The sequence below is a fragment of the Pelophylax lessonae genome (genome assembly GCF_965119305.1).
Source record: "Pelophylax lessonae genome assembly, chromosome: 1".
NCBI lineage: Eukaryota > Metazoa > Chordata > Amphibia > Anura > Ranidae > Pelophylax > Pelophylax lessonae.
The window spans coordinates 455417535-455442950 of NC_138768.1; the positions used below are offsets into that span (position 1 = coordinate 455417535).

The 25416-nt window shown below is 43.8% G+C and overlaps 1 protein-coding gene across 1 annotated transcript in view; it reads left to right on the plus strand.

Moving 5' to 3' along the window:
• The first annotated feature begins 11841 nt into the window (after nt 1-11841).
• Nucleotides 11842-25416, plus strand: part of LOC309544507 (uncharacterized protein C19orf44 homolog) — a 75350-nt gene continuing 61775 nt past the window's right edge. The window contains exons 1-4 of the mRNA XM_082243409.1: nt 11842-11961; nt 18873-18987; nt 21093-21397; nt 21505-21793. Coding sequence (XP_082099535.1) covers nt 11858-11961; nt 18873-18987; nt 21093-21397; nt 21505-21793 — 813 coding nt within the window. The 5' untranslated portion in view covers nt 11842-11857. The remainder of the gene's footprint in view (nt 11962-18872; nt 18988-21092; nt 21398-21504; nt 21794-25416) is intronic.

Sequence of the window (25416 nt, forward strand, 5' to 3'; positions counted from 1 at the left end):
TGGAGAAGTGTAAGGTTTTGCACTTGGGGACCAAAAACATAAAAACACAATACACGTTAGGAGGGGAACCCTTGGGGGAATCAAAAATGGAGAAGGATCTGGGAGTCTTAGTTGATGATAGATTAGGCAACAGCATGCAATGCCAAGCGGCAGCTTCCAAAGCCAACAGAATATTAGCATGCATAAAGAAAGGGATGTATTCCAGAGATAAGACTATAATCCTTCCACTTTATAAAACTCTGGTCCGACCGCATCTGGAGTATTCTGTCCAGTTCTGGTCGCCAGTCCTCAGGAGGGATGTGTTGGAGCTGGAGAAAGTCCAGAGAAGGGCAACTAAACTGATTAGGGGGTTGGAGGACCTTACCTATGAAGAGCGGCTGCAATCGCTCGATTTATTTTCCCTGGAGAAAAGACGTCTGAGAGGGGACATGATAGCAATTTATAAATATCTTAATGGGGATCTCAGCTTAGAAGAAAAGCTGTTCATTCGAAGGAATTGCATGAGGACTCGAGGACATACAATGCGATTAGAGGAGAAGCGTTTTAACCTCAGGCAACGTGGGGGGTTCTTTACTGTTAGGGCTACAAGATTGTGGAATTGTCTACCACAAGAGGTGGTTTCTGCGGGTAGTATGGTGACTTTCAAAAGACTCTTAGACTTACATCTCAAGGATCAGGAGATTGAGGGCTATGTTAGATGATTACAGTCACACACACCTACACAGGTTGAACTGGATGGACTATTGTCTTTATTCAACCTCACCTACTATGTAACTAAAAAAAAAAAAAAAAAAAAAAAAAAAGTTCATCAAGAACTTTTCCGCTATTGTGAGACCTCTCACACAACTGACAAGTATAAAAAAAAACATTCAAATGGTCAGAAGAAGCAAATCAAGCTTTCTGCTTGTTAAAATCAAGCTTTACTTCTGCTCCCATACTACGCCATCCAGACCCATCTCTCCAATATATTCTAGAGGTAGATGCGTCAAATAAGGCAGTAGGAGCAGTTCTCTCCCAACGACCAACAAACACTTCATCACTCCACCCAGTTGCTTTCTTTTCAAAATCACTAAGCAGCCCAGAGGTGAATTACCCAGTGGGTGAAAAGGAGTTGCTTGCCATAAAACTGTCACTGGAGAATTGGCGACATCTGCTCGAAGGTACCCAGTTACCAATACTCATATATACAGATCATAAAAACCTTCAATACCTCCAGACTAACAAGACTCTCTCCCACCGGCAGGTACGATGGTCATTATTCTTTTTAAGATTTAATTTCCTAGTGACCTACACGCCTGCAGACAAAAATAAAAAAGCGGATGCGCTATCACGATTAACCGAAGATAACTGCGCCAAAATCCCTTCCATTCCCATAATACCCTATGAACGCATTATTGGTGTTGTCCGTTCCTTGAAGGAAGAGATTTTGCACAGTATAAGAATGGATTCACCTCCACCACAACTAAGTACTGATGCAGAAGGCTTCCTCTATTACAATGACAAACTCTACATACCCCCTACTATGCGCACCAAGATCTTAAGATCTTGGAGTTATCGCATGATGTGCCCATGGCAGGACATATGGGTATAACGAAAACCTTTAATTTGCTCACCAGGCAGTTTTGGTGGCCTGATATAAAGACGTCTGTACAAAAATTTGTTTCTTCATGTGACATCTGTGCAAGGTCCAAAATTGACACTACATAACCATCTGGACTACTTTGTAGTCTACCAATACCCCAGGTTCCATGGGAAGTTGTGTCCTTAGATTTAATAGTAGAACTACCACCCTCTAAAGGATTTAATACCATCCTAGTGTCAGTGGACCACTTGACAAAGATGGCACATTTCATTGCTATCCGTAGACTACCTTCATCTAAACAAACAGCAGAACTACTGATGAAACATGTGTTTAAGTTGCATGGAATTCCAAAAACTCTTTTGTCCGACCGTGGTTCACAATTCATCTCTAAATTTTGGCAAGCACTTTGTCAAATTTTACGCATTGAGCGAAAGCTCACTTCTCCCTACCATCCTCAGACCAACGGACAGACTGAAAGAGTCAACCAGTGCATTGAGCAATATCTACGTTGCTACACATCATACTTGCAGGATGATTGGGTGGATCTCCTTCCTCTAGCAGAATTTGCTTACAACAACGCAACCCACAGTACTACGAAGCAAAGTCCGTTCTACTTGAACTATGGGTTTCATCCCACTCTTCTTCCACCACGCATCCTGCCATCGAGTAACCCAGTAGCCTCGGATTACCTTACCCAAATAAAAGACTCTTTGGGTTTACTCAATACCACTATATCACACGCTCACAGTCAACAAAAAAAGTACTACGACCTTCGTAGAAGACCTTCTCCTCAGTATGCTATTGGGGACCTTGTTTGGCTATCGACAAAGAACTTAAGATTAAAAATCCCTAGCAAGAAGCTTGGACCTTTATTTTTGGGACCCTTCCCAATTAAAAAACTTATCGGAAAAGCTGCAGTACAGCTCACCCTACCAGCAGATCTCAAGATCCATCCCATCTTCCATGTGTCGCTACTGAAGCCCCATGTTCCTAACCAAGGAATAAGGCCTACCATCTTGCCTCCACCTCCAATACAATTTGAAGGCGGAGAAGAGTATGAGATCAAGGAAATTTTGGATTCTCGCATCCATAGAGGAAGACTCCAGTATCTCATAAGATGGAAGAACTATGGACCCCAAGACGACACCTGGCTAGATACCTCTGATATTCATGCGCCTAGACTTATACGGAACTTTCACTCGAAACACCCAGAGAAACCTGTCCTATAGGCCTTCCGGAGCCGGCCTTAAGGGGGGGGTACTGTAAGATTCTGGTACCTCCGGTACCCTTAATCACCACTTTCTCTGTAATGCGTCCCACCTTTCTCTTCAGGTGGTACGCATATACCTTTAAGAACGATGATGTCACTGCTGAGCGCCGCAGAGCGGCTATTTCAACCGCCGGCGGTCTCACTCACATTGTTCATTCAAACTGCCTTGTTATCCACATGCTTTCAAGCCTGTCTCTCGATCGGAACCTCCAGCTATTCCCTTTACCTGGAGCAGACCGGAACCTCGCTACTGATCCCTGTATCTCGCTACCGGATCATTCCTTATCTACTGGACCTCTCTAAACTACTAACATTACAAGTGATAAGTACCCCGCAGGGGAACCCTCCATACCTTATTGCACTATCTACCTATGCACATTAAGGACTGTTACTACCTATCCATACTATCCTATCATCTGCACTGTTACATAGATTGCTAGGTCTTGAGCCTACTACCATCTATCATCTGCACTGCTGCATAGATTGCTAGCTCTCCTGTCTACTACTATCTATCCTTGCACTGGGTTAGTCTATCCTGTATTTGTCATCTGCTGTCCTCACCACCTGTTAGCATACTCGATACTAACCTATCTGCATTCCTAAATACCATCTTGAACTCTCCTATACAAACCTATCAAGTGATTACCATCCTTGTCACTGTTCACACCTGTCCCTTCAGCACATCACCTTCATACTATCATATACATCCTATCACTCCAGGAACATCTCATTGAGTGTGTATATATCTGTATGTTGAAGCTGACAGGCCCACGGTGATGAGTCCTGGAGAGTTGGATCTGGTATTCAACACATCTCTACATGACTACTGAGTGGAGATTTTGCAGCTGCAAATCCAGCCTATACTAAAAACGCAGGAGCGTTACAGGATCCCGTGCAGGCTTACCCTTGCTCTTAGCAAACATAATAGCGGTTCGTGGGGGATTTGGGAGATGAGGGGGAGACAGCTGCAATGTTTGTGGTGGCCTCAGTGCCCTGTGTCAAGAGGATGGATACGGATTAGCACAGAGCTCGCGGTCTGCACGTCCTCTCCTGTTCACATCCCCGCCACGCCCCCTACCCTATTCATTTTTAATGATCCCAAATGCAGGAGAAGAGAGAAGGGACTGCATATTAGTAGGCTGAGGATGAGCTGCTCTGTAAAATATTTTGCTATTTCCTTATTTTTGTTTGATGTTACTGGTTAATTTAAACTCTTGCATCATAATATGGCTTACTCTTGCATCATAATATAGTTTTTCTATGCAATATGTTTGTGTGACCATTTTTGTAATGTGATGGTACGGTGTAATGTGCTGTAATGGCATGATGCGGTGTTATGTGATGTTGCTCAGTAATATACACTGAACAAAATTATAAACTTTTGTTTTTGCCCCTATTTTTCATGAGCTGAACTCAAAGATCTAAGACTTTTTTTTTTTAAGTACACAAAAGACCTATTTCTCTCAAATATTGTTCACAAATCTGTCTAAATCTGTGTTAGTGAGCACTTCTCCTTTGCTGTGATAATCCAGCCACCTCACAGGTGTGGTATATCAAGATGTTGATTAGACAGCATGATTATTGCACAGGTGTGCCTTAGGCTGGCCACAATGAAAGGCCACTCTAAAATGTGCAGTTTTATCATACAGCACAATGCCACAGATGTCGCAAATTTTGAGGGAACATGCAATTGGCATGGTGACTGCAGGAATGCCCACCAGAGCTGTTGTTCATGAATTTAATGTTCATTTCTCTACCATAAGCCCTCTCCAAAGGCGTTTCAGAGAATTTGGCAGTACATCCAACCGGCCTCACAACCGCAGACCAGGTGTAACCATACCAGTCCAGGATCTCACATCCAGCATCTTCACCTCCAAGATCGTCTGAGACCAGCCACCCGGACAGCTGCTGCAACAATCGGTTTGCATAACCAAAGAATTTCTGCACAAACTGTCAGAAACCGTCTCAGGGAAGCTCATCTGCATGCTCGTCCTCCTCATCGGGGTCTCAACCTGACTGCAGTTTGTCGTCGTAACCGACTTGAGTGAGCAAATGCTCACATTCAATGGCGTCTGGCACTTTGGAGAGGTGATCTCTTTACAGATGAAAAATGGGGGCAAAAACAAGTGTTGTCTTTATAATTTTGTTCAGTATAGTTACAGTGTGATATAGAATGCTTATATGGCATATTAGGGCCAATTCACTTTATACTGGCTCTATTGATTATCCTATGTCACAGTCCTTTTTAGCTTTCAATTGGCAAACATAAATATTTCAGATTTCATCTCTTTATTTCTGGGTAGTTTCTCTGCCCTGTACTCACACCAGGGATAAGCTTTTCTACCTTTGAATGTGCACATTTTACTGTGAAGAATGCAATGATTTACAATGCAGAAACAGATCCCTGTAAGGCCCCTTTCACACATACATTCATTTCATCAGTTCAGTCCCATTTTTTTGTCATCAGTTTTTTTCAGTCCGATCCGTTTTTCTAACGGATGAAAAATGATCATCCATTTACATCTGTTTTTCCATAGGAATGCATTGATGTCCGTTTTTCATCCGTCAACCGATGGATGAAAAATGGACGAACGCGTAGTGTTTATGTGAAAGGGGCCTAAAGGTGAGTTAAAGTGTATCTCTAGGCAAAACTTCTTTATCTCTCTTTGTTTTGATGATGACTATTTTCACCAAAGCAAAGTGAGGGAAAATCCTAAATACTAAAGTTGTTTCAAGAACAAAAAGTAAGAGCAAATCTTCCTTGATACTCTGATCTTGCCCAATACACCTCTCTGGTTCAATCTCTATCTCAAGGCTTTTCATGAATTTGCAGATGCCTTTATGACTTTGCAGATGCACTGTGGTGGGCCCCATACATATCCACCTCCCATATGAGAATGGTTCACTACTTTTAAACAATTAGACTAGGTTCACACTGCTGCAATATGATTTTGATCTGACTTTCAAGGCTATTATGAAGTGCTACTTGGATTCGACTTTGAAAGCTTGTATATTATATGGGGCCAAAATTGCCCTGGAATTGCACCAAAGTAGTACAGGAACCATTTCCAAAATCCCTTTGTGCTGAGTCGCATTGATATGAACTGAAAACGTGTGATTTCCTTCAAGTCGCATCTGAAATCATATTAGTGTGAACCAGTCCTTAGGAGAGAACTTTGAGCTCAATAACTGTCACTTTTGTCACTGACAAGCACAACTTGGATCATGGACTTTAATCATACAGGCCTCTCCCCTCCAGTCATTTACCTCTGAGCAGGTGATGACCATATCACTTTTTATAAACCCAGATCCATGTGCCTTTTGAGAGAGCCTGGTCTAATTGGGCTAAATACATGCTATCTATAACTATAAAGAATTTGAGGAAAAGGAAGGTAAATTGTCCTGTACACTCTTCAGCATTCAAGGATCTTTGTTCACAATTCTACTTCATTCATACTGTAGATTATACTACACTTTCTACAAAATTTTCAAATTGGGATTCACTCATTCTGTTCCATTGTTGCTCTGCAGCTCCAGCTAATGCTCTACATGTTTTTTGACATGTCTGATAATATCTATCTGGAAATCGATTTGCTTGCTATACTTCAAAACAATGTAACGAGTAGACAAAAGTGGAACTTCCGCTGATCTGCTCCCCCCCACCTTAGGTTCCACATTTGCCACCTTTCAGGGGGAAGAGGGAAATGGGTATCTGTACTCTTCCCCACTTCTGGGAGATGGCGCTGCGGCGCAGTCTCTCAGAAGTTTGCCCCCACTCCTCCTTCCCCTGCCTCCATGCCAATTTTAAAGTGCAGCGTGCTTCGAGTATGCCCAGTAGGGAACTGGCTTTGAAGCCGAAAGGCTTCACTGCTGGTTTCCCTTATAATGAATGGCAGCAGCAGCACCCAGATGCTGATACAAAAATCGTCTGGGGTGCCGAAATCGCAGGGTCCCTGAACAGGTAAGTGTCTATATAATAAAAGTCAGCAGCTACAGCTGACTTTTAATTATTTTTTCCCCAGCTGGAACACCACTTTAACAGTTGGTAAGACTCCTGCTACTTTATGAAAAAAGTGATCTTACTAAAATGGAAAGACAACACAGCACTATATTTAGGAATGTTAGTTAAAGTTGAACTGTAGAGGAATAATTAAGGTAAAAAATGCTTACCATTTCGCATACCTTCCAAATTTCTGAGATAGAAAGGAGGAACACCTATTAGCAAACAGTATATAGGCAAAAGACACAACCCTGCACACTCCAATTACATGGAGAATAATTTTTAAAAAATCAATTGGTTAAACCCACACAGGATTTTTTACTATGACTATCCCTTAGGAGCCCTTTAACATTGGCATTTAGTCTGGTCCAGGGGCGGGGGGTGCTTTTTTCATCCCCCTCCTTTCCTTGCAAGGGTCTAGTATTGATTTTGGGGGGGACCCCCATGCCAGCTGACAGCAAGAATAACTCATTATTGTTAGGATTCTGCCTGGTGCTGGACAACATATAACTCATTCCTGCTGCTGATAGCAGGCATGAGTCACTGGTTGTTAGGATGCAGGCACGTGGCGGCTCCTAAAAACCAGCACAAATCACATTGTAAAATGGGTCAAGAAAGCATGTAGATCATGGGTGTCCAACCTTCTGGCTTCTCTGGGCCACATTGTGCGTAGAGAAATGTTCTCGGGCCGCATATAAAATATATACTATAGTTAAGGTATTTAAGAAATAGTTAGTTGGAAGCTGCTGTGGCCGTGCCCCCGACCCGACTTCCTTCCTCCCCAGCAAAAAAAAAAAAAATTCTCAGGGGGCAGTGGGCCGCATTGCCTGCGATTCCGGGCCACATTCGGCCCCCCGGCCGCAGGTTGGACATGCCTGATGTAGATGCTTGATTCATGTCCATTGAAGTTTATGGACGACCAACATTGCACAAATCTTGCACAGAACCCTTTTCCAAGTCAGATCACAGTTTCACTACATTTTTGTGAATAGGCGCTATAGAAACTGATGTTAGCTCACTTGTCATGCAATTTAATGCGATCCAACTTGCATTAGAAATCACATCAGTGTAAACCAAGGCTTAAGTATGCCTGTGCGAACAAAGCCTTATAATGGCTTTTGAAGTTTTACAAATGCAACAGTATAGGTACAGAATAGGTAAGTACAGCGATTTTTGCTTTACAGGGTTAGATAGACTAGGTTTAGAATGTGGCAGAGAGAAGCTTAAGCCCTCGTTCGCACCAAGGGCAGGTTTGAAACATGCGAGTTCAGCTGAACTCACACAGTTTCAAACCCGCATGCCAGTGTGAGTTCGGGGGCGATTTGACTATAGACAGATATCTGTGCAGGTTCCTGCCAGGGGCGGGTCCAGAGTCTAGTCTCGGGAGGGGCACTGCCGGAAAATAAGGTGCTGCTTACAGAACTGAATTTAAGGTATCATTCAGAGTACAATGTACAGAGGTCAGTAGTATGTAAGGAAGCGTACAGAGGTCAGTAGGCTGTAGGGCAGCGTACAGAGGTCAGTAGGATGTAGGGCAGTGTATAGAGGTCAGTAAGCTGTAGGGAAGCGTACAGAGGTCAGTAGGCTGTAGGGCAGCGTACAGAGGTCAGTAGTATGTAAGGCAACGTACAGAGGTCAGTAGTATGTAGGGCAGTGTACAGAGGTCAGTAGGCTGTAGGGCAGTGTACAGTGGTCAGTAGTATGTAAGGCAGCATACAGAGGTTAGTAGTATCTAGGGCAGTGTACTGCGGTCAGTAGTATGTAGGGCAATGTACAGTGGTTAGTAGTTTGTAGGGTAGTGTACAGTGTTCAGTAGTTTGTAGGGCCATTTAGAGAGGTCAGTAAGATGTAGGGCAGTGTACAGAGGTCAGTAGCATGTAGGGCAGTGTATAGGGGTCAGTAGTTTGTAGGGCAGTGTAGAGAGGTTAGTAGGATGTAGGGCAGTGTACAGAGGTCAGTAGCATGTAGGGCAGTGTATAGTGGTCAGTAGATTGTAGGGCAGTGTAGAGAGGTCAGTAGGATGTAGGGCGGTGTACAGGGAAAAGTAGGGCAGAGAATAGGGGGTCAGCAGGGCAGAGGACAGGAGTTGACAGGAAAAAGGATAGGACAGTGTACAGGGATCAGTAGAGCAAAGGACTAGGTTTCCTCAGGGGGGTCAGAACGGAACACACTGGGGGGGGGGGGGGGGGCAGAAGGGCACACACCAGGGGGCTGGGAGGGCACTCACTGGGGGAGGGTTGGGAGAGCATACACTGGGGGAGCCAGGAGGCACACATTAGGGGGGGTTGGGAGGGCATACCATGGAGGGTCAGGGGGGCATACACTGGGGGATCAAGAGGGCACACACCAAGGGGCAGTCACAATTCTTTATTGAGCCCAATTTCTCACTGTGCTACATGAAAAGGAGATGCATTTCCATTTGTCAGCTAGCAGCACCTCTATATGCTAAGCTGCAGTAACTCAGCAGACTTAGCATAGGGGTGCTTTTAAACAAATCCACCATGATCCTGCTAGCTGAGCTTACCTCCAGGAACATTCACTCGCATCCCTCTGCCCAGCTGCTCACACCTCCCTCTTCCAGGCGGGCGCGATCTCAGGGGTTAGGCACATCCCCATCCTGCCCACTCAAGCAGCAGCCTGCAGGAGAGAGGCTGGAAAACTGCTGGGGTGGTACACGGGGCGGAGCGTCAAGTGCCCATGTGTAATGGCTCGGCCTCAGAGTGATTAATATTTTCTCGAGGAGAGCAATTGCCCCGTTGGATCCGCCCCTGGTTCCTGCACAGATGTATATTGAAATCGCCCCGAAGTCGCCCAAAAGTAGTGTAGAAACGACTTTTGGGAATCGGTGTGAGGTTCCGCAAAGTGGGCGTTGCATCGATTCGGACAGTGCCGTTGCAGGCAATAGGCTCAGATTTGTCATGCAATTTGATATGTCAAATCGGCTCGATATGAACGGGGGCTTAGAGTTAGTATGTTTTTGCCTGGACTTACCCTTTAAGGTTTTTACCTTCATGCATTGCCTGCTGGTGTTCTCTCTCCTCTCTCGCACAGGCTCAGAGACAGCTACTGGTTTCTGCTGCTGTCACTCAAATCCTGTACCAAGCTGGGCTGTGCGTGTCTGTAGATGCACACAGCCTATCTCAGGAGTGAGTCTGCAGGTGTGCCTCCATGGGATGCAGCTTGCTATGGGGGCAGACACTGATGAAGCCAAGATTGCCTGCGAGGGACCCCAGAAGAGGAGGTTTAAGGCTGAGCACATAAGTAAAACATGTTTGTTATTTTAATTAAAAATAAAATAAAATAAAAAAAATTAAAAAAAGCTTTATGATGGCTTTAACCAGGCATTCCAATACACTGCCCCAGGACCAGTATCTTACCTCCCAACATTTTGCGATGGGAATTAGGGACACCTAGTAGCAAAAGTATGTAGGCATAGGACACACCCCTGCCATGCCCCTTTAACCACTTAAGCCCCTGAAGATTTTACCCCCTTCCTGACCAGGGCCTATTTTGCGATTCGGCACTGCGTGGTTTTAACGGACAATTGCACGGTTGTGCGACGCTGTACCTAAACTAATTTGACGTCCTTTTTTTCCCACAAACAGAGCTTTCATTTGGTGGTAATTGATCACCTGTGCGATTTTTAGATCATGCGCTAGAAACAAAAAAAGAGCGACAATTTTGCAAAAATAACAATATTTTTCACATTTTTTTATATGAAATTCCCCCCAAAAAAATTTAAAAATCAAAATTTTTTAACATTTTAGGCCAATTTGTTTTATGCTACATATTTTTGGTAAAAAAAATCGCAAAAAGCGTATTTTGATTGGTTTGCGCAAAAGTTATTGTGTTTACTAACTAAGGGAAAGATTTTTGTCATTTTTTTTAACGCGTAATGGCGGCGATCTGCGATTTTTTTTGCGGGACTGCGACATTGCGGTGGACAGATCGGACCCTTGACTGACATTTTTGACACTTTTGGGGTTACCAGTGACATTACTACAGTAATCAGTGCTATACTTATGTACTTTTACTGTAAAATGACACTGGCAGTGAAGGGGTTAACTTTTTTTGAGAGGGAGGGGTTGTGTGTGTCCCTAGGGGCGTGATTCTAACTGTGATTGGCTGTGGCTTGAGGTGTAGGAACAATGATCAACGGTCCTACATAGTAGAACCGTATTATCTCAATTCTTACACAGGGAAGAATGACGGGCGGCTTGTTTACATTAGCCGCCTGCCTTTCTCCCGCTCTAACGGACGATCGCGAGTGCCCGGCGGACATCTCGTGACCGAGCGGGAGCGTGCGTCCGGCGGCGTGCGCTCGCTCCCCAGAGCCTCAGAGGCTTGTGACGTACCCATACGTCACTTTGCCTGTGAGGGGCTGACCGCCGCAGTATATGTACTTGCGGCGGTCGGCAAGTGGTTAAAGGAGAATTATACAAAAAGAAAAAAGGACTAGTTGAACTCTTTTGTGCTTTTTTACCACTATTATTCCTTTATACTGGGCATTTACAAATGCAGCAATGTAGAAATTGGAGGAAAGTTTAGCATTAGGAAACATTTGATAGATACATAGTTCCTTTTTTTATACAACTATATAGATCAGACCAAAATCAGGGACAAATGAGGAGGAAAGAGGGACACTGGTCCAAATCAGGGACAGTCCCTCGAAATTAGAGACAGTTGGGAGCTATGCCAGCATTAGAATTAGAACCTAAAAAAAGAGCAACACTGAAAGCATGAAAGGTATTGCTACCTCATCAAACAGCTAGTAATAGCAGCCCATTGAACAATGATATCAGTTATCAAAAACCTGCAGCAGTCACGCTCAATAGGAACAAGTTTACTTCGCAAGCCTCAGAAGATTGAGCATGCGCGGTGTAGCCTGCAGAACAGAAGATAGCGCACGACGTCCGCAGCGGATGAAGGAGCATGCGCAGTGTAATATGTATGAGGCGCACAGGATCTTGGGAAGTCTGAAACAGTCCTGGAAACGAGGCTTGGAATGCAAGCTGTATCCCTTCAGCTGCGATGCGTTCTGGCTATTGCTACATGTGTTACTATGGTAGTTATTGAAGATGGAGTCATGCCGTGGGCTGTGATATGTGAGTTGGTCATGTCTTCGTAGTATGCAGGCTTTGTGGAGGTAGTGAGGTTGATATCTTGTATATAGAGCATCTCTTTCTGTATAGGGGAAACGTTCTTACTGAAGACATTGGAGCATGGGTTTATAGAAGGAATCATCACCACCGGGCACACAAATCGCAGGATAGGTGCATACTATGAAAGAGCTTTGTTTATTTTTGGTTCTGGTTGGGGTTCTGGTTTACTAATGGAGTGGTTCTGTATTCATTTAAAGCTGACCATACAATCTCCTTTTTATGGTGGCCAAACGCACATCCATAAATGATCAATTTATTTCTGATCAATCTCTGACAACCCATTTGACTGATATGCCACACCCAGGTGGAAGTGCATTTCTATCAATGTGATCTAATAATCTGATCAAAGGAAATACAGTCGCATTCCTGAATAAAGCATCCCAGGGCTGCCCATTGATGTGGAACAATTAGGGATGGGTTTAGGCATGTTCAGATCCCAACCCACCTGAGCAGTCCCACCAGGAAGACATCCTTGCACACCACCAATCACAAACAGCCTAGTCAGGGCCTGTGTATGTGCAGCTGCGGGTCGGGAAATGCCTCATTGCCTATCAGGGATGAGCTCAGGCGTGTTCGAGTTCCTACGTGCCCGATCCCGCCAGGAAGGTGACACTGCACTCCGCTTATCACAGGCAGTGAAACATATCCCAATCTGCAGCTGTACAAATCGGGAAATGTCTCACCACCTGTGATTGGTGGAGTGCAGTGTCGACATTCTGGCGGGATCGGGCACGTAGGAACTTAAACACGCCCGAGCCCATCTCTATTTGGCGGTTTGCAGTGACGACTTCCTGGTGGGATTGCTCAGGTGGGTTGGGACAAGGATCCGAACATGCCTGAGCCCATCCCTAGGAACAATTGATTATTTTCTGCCCAGGCAGTTCGACTTAGAATCTGGCTTGAAATTGAGTCTAAAGCTGGATACACACTATACAACTTTTGTTGGTATACTTAAGCCCCGTACACACGTACCGATCGTCGGCCGACCGATCGGCTGTCGTGTCCGCTGAAAAGTGCAAAAGACTGCACACGAATTTTGTCCGCCGACTGCAGAAGTGATGTCATGTGATGGTTAACTTTCCTTGTCTTTTTTTCTTTTCTGAGCATGCCCAGTCTTGCAAATCTGCTGTCTGTCGGCCGAATTCTGTACTGACTGGCGAACAATCGGCCGCTCTAGTGTCGGCATACAAAAATATTAATGCTTGCACGACAGATTCTGTTCGGCCAAAAGTGCGCTGTCGGAAGCATCATACTAACAAGCCGAAAATCGGCTGATGGGTCGTCGGCCGAATCTTTTAGGCCAACAATCTGCACGTGTGTATGGGCCTTTACTTATAACTATGTAGTGCAAGGTCCTGTCTGATTGTATACATATTTGTAAGTGTTTAGGTTTGACCTCATATTGTATATGGATTTAGTAAATCTAAAGCAAAAAGTCTAAAGAAAATTGTATAGTGTGAATGCAGCTTAAGGCTCTTTCAGGAGGGGTGGACTCCGTTAAGCGGATCCAATCTCTCCGCTGATTCCACTGAGCAGGCGAATGACGGGTCCGTGTCTGCTCCATTATGCAGAGCAGACACAGCCTGCTGTTCTCTATGGGGAATTCAGAAAAGGACTGCCTGTCTGTTTCCATCTGACTGTCATCTGATTCGCCAGAGGGATGGGGGAACGGATTGATGTGCGATTCTACCAAAAATAATTGACTCTGCAAACAATCAAATAGCCATAGCATCCCTTCCAATGAATTAAGTCCCCGTTCACACTGACGGACCGATCAGGTTTACCTGTCAGTTTTTTTTCTTTATCAGGCAGACCCGATTGGACCATCCGTTGCTCTGTTTTTAGTGGATCAGATCGAATGCCGGCAGGTGTCAGTGAACATTTGCTGCTCCATACAGAGCAACGGATGGTCCAATCGGTTCTGCCTGATAAAGAAAAAAAAAAAAAACTGACAGGTAGACCCGATCGGTCCGTCAGTGTGAACGGGGACTTAATTCATTGGAAGGGATGCTATGGCTATTTGATTGTTTGCAGAATCGCAAATCGATCGCATAAAAAAAAAAAAAATAATAGTTTGTATGGCAGCCATTCGATTTTTACCAACAACTATTTAATGTAAGGGCCTGCCTGATTGCGTACACATTCAATTAATTGTTTGTAACATCTGGTTGTAGTGCGTATGGCCACCACAATTGTAATCAAGGAAAGGTCTTTTGTTTTATTTGTTTTTTTATTTTCCTTACTTCATATGATTTGGACGGCTCGATTCACACTTTGGAAAATAGTAGTTTTGGTGTAGACCACAAAAGATCAGCACATAATACCAAATAACAAGAATACGCCAGTACTAGGTAGGCCCCTTGCACACTAGGAGTTTAGCCTATGTGCATCCAATCCCAGTGTTTTAGTGCATGCCTGAGGCACAGCCCCCCCCCCCCCCCGGAAGGCACAGGCCCTATGCATTCAAAGACGTATGCCTAAAATGCAGAATACCTGCATTCTTGATATAGATCCCTGAACACATATCTCCTAAAAGCATTTAGCCCCATTCAGCCGCAGCCTATTTCACCTTGCCATAGACTTTGACACTGCACCTGCCTTCTGGGCGCGTTAAATGCCAGGATTGGACACGCAGGCTAATGGTCTAGTGTGCAAGGAGTCCTAATACCAAATGACAAGAATAGTCCAGTACTAGTCCTAGACACTGACAGGATATTGTGTAAACGCCATACTATCTCAACTATCTAGAACACCTCTAATTAGAACACACTAGAAAACCTACAAATATGTGCAGCTCCATAACACATGCACTCTTCAGGATGCTGCTCCATGTCTGTACACACTGAGCACACACCACTGCCCATCAGGCTACCGATGTGTCTGCAGAGCATGCCAATATATAAATCTTTAGCAGACAGGCATCCTCACGTGTAGCATTGATGAGCTAGGGAACAGCTGTGAAAGCCTTTGATTTTTTTCAGCTAGTGTCACAGATTACACAACAGATTCTTTCAGATTGACAGACAGAGATGTATAATCTAAAAGGATTATCTGTAAGTGTTCCTTTTAAATTGTTGCACACCAACAAGTCCAATGAGATTTGACTGAACATAGACTCTGGAATTCATAAAGAATTCTGTCAGGCCTCAATACCACAAATGTCAGTGCATGAAACAAATTAGGCCCCATGCACACTGGACAATATTAAAACGTCAGTAGAAATCTGTAGCTGTAGAAGGCTTTTGTCAGCTTTTTTTTGCAGTACCATTTTTCAGCGTTTTTTAGCTTTTTTCAGCTGTAGCATTTTTTTAGCAAAACCTATATTCTCACAAAAGTTTATGGCTCACTTGATAAACGCTGAATAGCCACGTTTGGCGTTTTTTTTTGGGCATTTTTAAGCTTTTATCAGTGTCGGAGCGTTTTTAGAGCAGAAAAACATTTCTTAAAACCCACTAGTTGTGGGGTTTTTCCCCAACCAGGAAATGCCCCTGCCAAAAACTGCTGATAACAGCCTATGTGTGCATGGACACATAGAATAACATGCTGGGGAGTTTACTGGCTGTAGAAAAAAAACATCTGACGCCAATAACAGCAGCTGTAAAAACGTCCAGTGTGCACGAGGCCTTAATGTACCTGTTGGAAACAGATGCATGTGTTTGACGCATGGAGGCTTGCACTTGGGACAGAATGTCCATACCAGACACTCCATCCTCAGTGCAGCTAACACTGAGCTCCCGGCCTGACCATTGTGGCAGAAACAAAAACGGGTGCATGGCTGAGTAGTTTTGTTCTGGGAACAGGCAGAGCCTGGTGGGGAACTTTGAGAAACCAATTTATATTAGGTTCACCTTGCTTGTGGGTGATGGCAGACTGCAGTTGGTGGATTCCATAGCTGTCAGTGGGTAGTAAATCTGCTGGCTTCCATGTACTGTGAGTTTCAAGCAAGGCCAACTCTATGGTCCTTCTGCTCCACCCACTCCAGTCTCGGTGGGCAGAATCTTATGGGAAACTATGGGGTTTATTTACTGAAACTGGAGAGTGCAAAATTTGGTACAGCTCAAGTTAGAAGCTGATTGGCTACCATGCACAGCTGCACCCAATTTTGAGTGCACCGGTTTTAGTAATTATACTCCTCGTAGTCTACTTCCCCATCAGTCCAAAGAAATATTCCCAAAGCACTTGTTCCTGGAAATGATTGTAAAGTAAATGGTTGCTGCAGCGACTAACAGCTAAAGACTAGGACTGACACAGAGCAAGAGATGTCGTCAGCACACTGAAGATCTCCGAAAACTCATCCAGAAGTTTTATTAAAGCAAATTTCCACCTAAAAGTGGAACTTCCACTCATTTGCTTCCTCCCTCCGGTGCCACATTTTGGCAACTTTCAGGGGGAAGGGGGGGGGGGACAGGTACCTGTTTGTGACTGGTACCCTTCCCCACTTGCGGGAGACGTCGCCGCAGCGCAAGTTTGGCCCCCCTCCTGCTTCCTCCGCCGCCAAGCCAATCCAAATGCGCACTTCGCACATGCGCATTAGGGACCCGCCTGTGAAGCCGCAAGGCTTCATTTTCGGGTTCCCTCGCCGGCAATGGCGACAGCAGCACCCGACAGCCAATGGAAACATCAGCTGGGGTGCTGACATCGCTGGACTCCAGGACAGGGAAGTGTCCTAATATTAAAAGTCAGCAGCTGTACAGTATGAGTTAGGGATGCACCGAATATTCGGCGGCCGAACATTATTCGGCCGAAAATAGAAAAAATAGCACTTTCGGTATTCGGCCGAATAAGTCAAAAGGCCGAATAATTTTGTGCCGAACAATAGGGCTGAACGATAGTCAATATGATATCGACTATCGTTCTGTGGCCGTAGGCGATATTCATATCGCCGAGGTCACGATATTTACAGGGGGAAGGGACTCGGAGGAGGACTCACAGACTTCCGTGAAGCCGGGACACTTCAGCGGTGAGCATACATCCATTACTCACTCGTGCACTGCAGCCCGCCCCATACATTCAGTGAGTCTTACTCTCCTCCCTAGTTTTTTCAATGGCACATTCAGGAAGCCAATCACGCCATGATTAGCTGCACAGCGAACCAATCACGCGTGCCTGCACACCTGATTGGTTCCGCTGTGCCGCTACTCACGGCGTGATTGGCTTCCTGAATGTGCCATTGAAAAAACTAGGGAGGAGAGTAAGACTCACTGAATGTGTGGGGCGGGCTGCAGTGCACGAGTGAGTAATGTATGTATGCGGCTGTGCTCCTTTCCAGGCTCCTACTAGTCAACCTCCAGCCTCCTACTACCACCACTATGAGAGACTGTCTGTCACTATAATCTGATCGAGTCCACACTGAGACTGACTGACTGTCACTGAGTAATTGATGTTACCACACTAACCCTGACCTGCCCAGTGCCCTGTATCTGCAATTCAAATTTACAAGGCTGCCTGCATGCTTCCTGATTTCCATTCCCAGCATCCTTCCCAATCCCTACAGTGTCACTAACCTTAACCCTATGGTAAAAGGCTGCAGTGTGCACTGAATCCCATTCCCTACAGTAACATTTAGGGAGAGAGAGAGACATGAGAGGACAAGAGAGAGAGAGAGAGAGAGAGAGAGACATGAGAGGACAAGAGAGAGAGAGTGAGAGGACAAGAGAGAGAGACACACGAGAGGACAAGAGAGCGGACAAAAAATTGGCAAAATAAATGGAAAAAATGCGAAACACCGCGTTCGGTATTCGGCCTTCGGCCAAACATTTCATTATTATTCGGCTTCGGCTTCGGCCAAGAATTTCATTTCGGTGCATCCCTAGTATGAGTAGCTGCTGACTTTTAATTTTTTAGGGGGAGAGGGGAGGCTGGAACACCTCTTTAAGATATCGCATCACAGTGTAAACCAGCGACATTTTGGAGCCATGCAAGACCCGTTCTTAAGGCATATGTCTGGTGCCCATCAGGTCCGCCTTCTGTGTGATTGACAGTGGATGGCAGTTGGCTGATTCTAAAGCCTCTTTTCAGCCCAGTAGGGTTCATGGAATCCACTCACTGCTGTCCGCTGTAAATTACAAGCAAGTTGGACCTGATGGAGATGTGGGCTCTCAACCTCCCCATCAGGCTTCACCCACTGTTAGTGTTTGGCCTTTGTCATTGGTTGTTAGAACGCTCGTGGACTGCTTCCTAGCAACCAATGAAGTAACTGGGTGCCTGTGTTTTGTTATCTTCAAACTGTAGGAAACTTTTTTTTTTTTAATTTATCGCAGCTATTGCGCCACCTTTTTATAGTTGACGCAAACAATGAATCTGTCTTTCGTGTCCAAGAGCTTTCCCGGTGCTTTTGTGAATTAGGCGCAGGTTAGATTTAAAGGGGCCATACTGCCAAAAAAGTGGGCTTTAAAGCTCCTTACCAGCCTCAGAGATTTATATAAATTTCTAAGGCAAAAAAGTTGCCTCTTGTAATGATGCATAAAATATTGAGTGTCTCTGTTTACGCTATAGACTTTTCATTAGTTTGCTGAATACTGTTGTAAGCAGCAAACTATTGGTGTGAAGGGTATGAGAGCTGCAATAGTGAAGTACGGTAATCCTGTTTACCCTTCCTTTCCTCTCCCTTTGTAACTTCACAGAACACCTTGTATTCTGTTCACAGAATACAAGGCATTCTTTGAATGAACAAAGGGGAGATCCTGATGTTTACTCTCCCCTCCTCTCTTGTTGTCTATTCACAAAATTTCCTCACTGTTATAGCAGCAGCCCTCATTCCTGCAACTCCAGGTATTCAGTAGGCCTAAAATGTTTTTCTCTATGAATAGTCTGTTTTCCCTATAATTTAAAGAGATAATCCATTATTTTCTTCAACAGGAGAAACACAATGGCTAGAAGTGGGATAAGAAGTTCAGCTCTAGCCAGGGCACAAGCCCAGCTTTCTGGTCAGAGGGTCCCTGTAAAATCTAAGGATTCTAAAGATGAACTGCAGGTTGGTGTATATGATGGACTTACTTGCTTACCTATTAAAGTAGTTCTAAAGACGGAAGTGTTTTGTTTTTTTTTTCATCTTAATGCATTCATCCCAGCTTGGTCCAGCGATGTTGCACAAGAGCATTTGCTGTCTGGGACTCTCCCTCCTGTTTGGTTGAGACACAGTAGGGGCCCCCTTGGCTCCTGCTGCTGTCAATCAAAGTCAGTAAGCCAATAAAGTGATAGAGGGGGTGGGGTCGAGCCATGGCTCTGTGTCTGAATGGACACACAGAGCAGCAGCTCGGCTTGAGGGCCCCCAAAAGCAAGCTGCTTGCTGTGGGGACACTCGGCAGAAGGAAGGGGCCAGCGAGGGACCCCAGAAGAGGAAGATCAGGGCTGCTCTGAGCAGGTAAGTATAAGACCCCGTTCACACTGGGGCGACCTGGTCGCCTGCCATAGAGAAGCTGTGGACCTGTTCTAATAGGAGCGACACAAGTCGCTCCGACTTAGAAAAAGGGTCCGGAGCTTCTTTGGGGCGACCCGGAGCGACCTGCATTGACTTCAATGTTATGAAGTCCGTGCCGGCCGCTCCGAGGTCGCGGTGTGAGCTGCGCACCACGACCTGTGAGGTCGCCTCGGCAAATAGCGTCACCCCAGTATGAATGGGGTCTAACATTTGTTATTTTTAAACCAATTAATTAATTACATTTTTTTTTGAGTGTGTTTTATAATCTGACTACATTTTCTAAGGGGACCAAGGAAGGTTTTACTCTGGTATCTGGATTCAGAGATTGTGCTTCCTTGGTTTAATCACACAGTGTGGTATGAAAAATTTGGTGCCCCCCCAAAAAAAAAAAAAAAAAAATCACATTTAAAAACTCACATTACTACGTTTTGCAAACTGCGTTTGGGGTTTAATTAGGAATTTGACACCTGCAGCAGAGCGCACATCCAGTGCAATTTGAACGTGGTGCGGGAAACACAATGAGGGGGGAGGTTGCTGAGCATGCTACACCCTAAATATGTGTGTAACATATATTCAGAAAGGTGATCCTTTTAAATGATAATTTTCCCCCTTTAATGCAACTGCTAAATCATTTTATTTAATGTGCCACAAATAAAATATTTCAACTGTGTGCACCTATTGTGGATCATTCTACGTTACTTATCAAACATAGTTCATCAGCACAAGAACATAAGTGAAATGTGGACTTGAAATTTCAGAAAGACATACCTGCTGTCCTCCCTCTCTGTTTTTACTGCTTCTCTGTGTTTGCATGCTGACTTGTAGTTTAGAATGTGGATGAGCCCCCGAGTGACAACCATGCTCCAAGTATAGGACTGGTGTCATCCAGGGAATCGAAGCATGGATGGGTCTTGCTATTCAGTCAATCTTTGAGCAAAGCAGACAACATTGACTGTAAAGGCACAGGACAGGAAAGACAGCGAGGTAGGCAATATTTAAGTAGAATAAAAGGGATGCTATGTAGAAAGATTGTTTATGCTTTTTAATTTTGGAACCCTCTGTTTTGGATAAAGGATACCAATTTGTGGTGTTCGCATGCTAAAACTCAGAATCGCCATAAATAATAAGTAAAACTAAAGGCCAAGTTTTTTTTTTTTTTTTGGGGAGAGAGGGGAGATAGATTAGAACACCTGTCAGTTATTATTGCTGTCTGTGCCCCCATTAGGGAGATTTACCTTCTCTATTTGTCCTTTTTACCATTATCAGTAAAAGTTTTGGGTTGTCCCCAGAAAAGTAATAGAGGGGAAATCTTCCAATAGGGACACTAGTTCTGGTGACTTGGGACGTCACCAAGACTTTCCCTAATTTGCAGGGACTTCCTCTCACATCCTGTTTGGCTATGGGACAGAAAGTGAAGGGAAATCTCCCCATTGGGACAAAGAGGGCAGAAATATACCTTAGAAGGGTTATAAATCTCCCTTACTCTATCCAAAATAAAAAAAATAAATAAAAAGTTGTCTACTATATACTATACTATTTTGTTTACTATAACTAAATTTTGTCTTTGATTTATCCAAACCTAAACAAAAAGATGTGCTATATGCTGCTTTAGAGCCACCCTTGCGTCATTTAAGGTAAAAACTACTTTGTCTTTTTAGGAATACATGCGCGCACTCAGCAACAAAACAAGCGCGTTAAAACTATCACAACCATCAATTGCAAACCTAAGCGATTTGTCGGCTTCAGAACAAGAAAGTGAAAAGTATAAAGGTACTGTTAGCCCTCAACAGTCAGCGGGAACCCAAAGCCGTTTTTTAAAGAAAAAAACCCCAGCCAGTAAAGATACTCAGAGCAATGTCAAACCAGCAAGTGTGGTGGCAAAGCCACAACCTGTGCAGTCAAAGATGCCAACCAGTGCAGCACTGAAGAGACTAGCAGAATTTGAGAACCGACATCGATTGAGGTATGCCTGGGGGAAAAAAATCTACACACTCTGCTGTTTTTATTATTTACTATTCAGTTTTATATGATGACCTCCATCCATAATATTTTTTTACTTTTTTGTTACAGAAAAAAAGAACTGGACATCTCTGAGAATGACTCTGACCTGAGGACTTCGGAGGAAAGACCATTCTCCAACAGGTCAAGTAGTGAACTCAGCTTCCGCGGGAACAAGTTTTTGAAAAAAAAGGTCAATATAAAGGAACCAGAGCCCATGGAACAGACCAGGGCACTTTCGGTCAGGGGTAGTTCAGCAGATAAGAGGCGAGTTGCAGAGAGTGAAGACGAAGAAATGCTTCAGCTGGTTGGAAGTTCGGTGGAGTTTTCAGAAACCGATGAAAAGTGGTTGAAAATGCCGGTGAGGTTAACCTGTGGAGTCTTTGCATAATGGGAGAATGTTTGCAATGATTAATCAGCAGCTGTCTTGAGATTTAGTATAAAAAAAAGAAAATCGCTATCTGTATTACATACCGTGGGGTTGATTTACTGCAAAAAACTGTGCACTTTGTTTTTTATGTGTGGTAAAGCTTCACTTAGTCCAGAATACCCAATCTAGGTGCAAGGGAAAGAAAAAAGAAAAAAAAAAGGCATTTTTGCTTGCACTATTGGATGTTGGCAATCAGCAGGGCTTTACCACATTAACTAAGTTCTGTTGAAAATGGGTGCAACTGTACTTGCAGAGTGCACAGTCTGTTTGCCTTCAGTAAATCAACCCATTTTGTTTAATGGATGGTCTCATTCCTAGTTTATTTAGTGCTAATAGAACACAAGTCTCCTAAAATACATGGACAATGTTTTAAAATTGTCTGTGTGGCTGTATTATGGCATGTTTTGTGTCAGGAACAAGGTATGCTGAGCAATTATGCTGATTACATTTCTCAGTCTAATGTGTCCTAAGATAAAAGCAAAAATATTAAGATGGAAATATAGCAGCCATCACAGTTGACGTATTTCAACCCGCAAATTATGGGGCTGTCATCCTTATCTTTAATTTACTACTTAGTGAATCGCTGACTCCAATCTAATATTCATCCTTCTGATAGGTCAGTAAGTCACTTGCATAGTGAAAGATGGACTTGCAACCAGCACCTTTTAAAAACAAGTCACAATTGGACGGGGTTACTAAAGCTAGAGAGTGTGAACCAATCAGCTTCTAGCCTCACTCAGCTTGTTCAATTAAGCTTTGGCAATAAACTCTGGAAACTGGTTTCTATGCAAAAGTGAGCCTGATTTTTGCCCTTTCTAGCTTTAGTAAAAAAAAAAAAAAAAACATAATTCTATGTAAATATTGTTTTTTTTTTTTTTTCCATTTGAATTCACAATTTCTGAGAACTTTTGGCACATCAGTGAAATAATCATCTTTTATAGCATATTAAGTGAACTTGACGTCTAGAGATGTGCCAAGGGAAGAGACAATGCGGAGGGGTGGGGGGAAACTGAACAGCCAGCAGAGCCTGAACACGGTGTGCTATTTTTATTAGAATATACACCGTTGCCAATTACTTATAGTGAAAAAAGTGAAAGTATTCAATTGTGCTCTCCCTCTCTCTCTAATGCCCTGTACACACTATAAGAAAATCGGGTGAACATTTTCATTAAAGGAACGATCGTACGACTTTCTGACAGTGTGTACACAAATTTCGACAGCCAATTCCGACTTTCCAAGCAAAAATTTCCAAAGGGACAAACTACAAAATTTTTCTCGTACAGGAACAGCACAAATGATTTTCGTTTGTGTACCATTTTTGTGCGATTTTCAGATGAGAAATATCCGATACGAAATGATCAGAAACAACAAATAGCGACGACTGTTCCTACTTTCTGTGAAACGTTGGAAGGAAACCGGCCAATCATTTGCTCGATTTTCTCAAAGTGTGTATGGAGCAATATTGTTTTAAGCCCCGTACACACGTACCGATTGTCGGCCGTAAATATTCGGCCGACGACCGATCGGCCGATTGTAGGCTTGTTAGTATGATGCTGCCGACAGCCGACATCGCATTTTCGGCCGAACAAAATCTGTCGTGCAGGCATTAAAATTTTTGTTGGCCAACACCAGAACGGCCGATTGTTCGCCAGTCAGTACAGATTTCGGCCGTCAGACAGCAGATTAGCAAGACTGGGCATGCTCAGAAAAGAAAAAAGACACGGAAAGTTAACCATCACATGACATCACTTCTGCAGTCGGCTGTTGTTGGCCGACAAAATTCGTGTGCAGTCTTTTGCAGTTTTCAACAGACACGACAGCCCTGGACAAAAGATGGCCGATCGTTTTACTCTACAGCCCTTGAAAGGTCCTAGCATGCTTCATGTATTTCTTTCAGTCTTAAGGAATTATTATTTCCCCATCCTTGTCACATGGTCAACCCATGTAGGATTCTTTCTTCTCATATCTTTTATAGCTGGATAGTTAGAGCTGCTGTTTAATTTTTTTTTTTTTTTTTTTTTGTCATATTTATTCTCAGTATATCACTTTTCATTTAAAGATCCTCTTTGAAATCTTTCTTTCGCATCAATTTTACTTTGACTGCATTTGTTAGTACACAGGTCTGTAACCATAAATATAAAGCAAGTGCAGTAATGTTAGAACCTTCACCTTACTATTACTAAATTGTTAGCTTATGCCATGCACTGTGCTGTTTTTTATTTTTTCCTTTTTTTTTTATTCTTTCCTATTGCACCCCCCTCAATCTCCTTCATTTAACACTATTTCAACTTATGGGAGCCTTTGGTTTCCTTTTAGAGTTTAAAGTAATTGTTAATGCTTTCCTTTTTTTTTTTTTGTTTAAAGTGGTAGGAACTCCATTTTACCACTTGTACTTATGTACCTGCAGGTAAGGCTTACCTGTAAGGTACTGTGAGTATCTCCTAAACTTGCACTGGTTAGGAGATATTCACGCTGCATGCAGCTGGTGACGTTACCGACACATGCACGCAGTGCCTTACCTTCAGAGCCCGCACCGTAAACGGCGTCACTCGTATAGCCGGAGGCCGCAAACCCAGAAGGAAGACCAGGTAAAGATGTATGCCCTGTGTGTGGTGACAGCGCGCCGCTGGATGGCCTAGTTTTAAGGCAAGTCTCTCATAATGTTCACATACTAACTCACGTTATGACATTGCCGTGCTGGGGAAGTTGTGTGTGTTTGTGTGGTTTTTTTTTTTTTTTTTTTTCTGTGGTTTACTACCACTTTAATAGCAAGCAGGTTTTTTACTTGCCTGCTCTGTGTAATGGTTTTCAACGGAGAGGCCCAAAACCTCCTCTTCTGGGGTACCACGCTATCGCTGTTGGCTCCTTCTTTTGTCAGTGTGCCACCATAGGAAGCAGTTTGTTTAGTGCCACACCTTCGGGCTTGGACCTAAACCAGGCTGTTTGTGTTTTATTGACACACAGGGTGGCTTGGCTTCACTACCTGCTCCATCTTCTCATGATATGATTTGACCGACAGCAGCAAAAGCCAATGTCTCCCTCTGTAGCCAAGTTTGTGAAGGCAGGAATAGAAAAACTGCTGAAAGGCACAGCAGTGGATTGATAACAGGACTTGGATAAGTATTAGGGGGGCTGGCGGGGGGTGGGGTTTGGGGGGCACTGCTGTTTTTTTAAGGTTTTGTACCTTTAATGCAGATAATGCATTTAAGTAAAAAACCTTTAGCTTTTACAACCAGTTTAATAATTTCCTATAAAGTTTTTTTTTTTTTTTTTTTCCTCCACCTCGAATACTTGTTTCTTTTATTGCCATTTAGATTCTTACTTTAGTGATGCTTTTCCATTTAGCATCTCCTAAATCTGGCCTCCATCTCCTTTTAAGATTACAGTTTTTTTTTTTTTTTTACTTCAACAAAAGTACTCTAAGAGTCGGTTCACACTGAGGCGACACGACTCCTTACTACTTCGGGGGCGACTTGTGCATTACATTGCACCACGACTTCGGAGCGACTTGCAGGGCCTTCACATAATGGAAGTCTATGCAAGTCGCTCCGAGG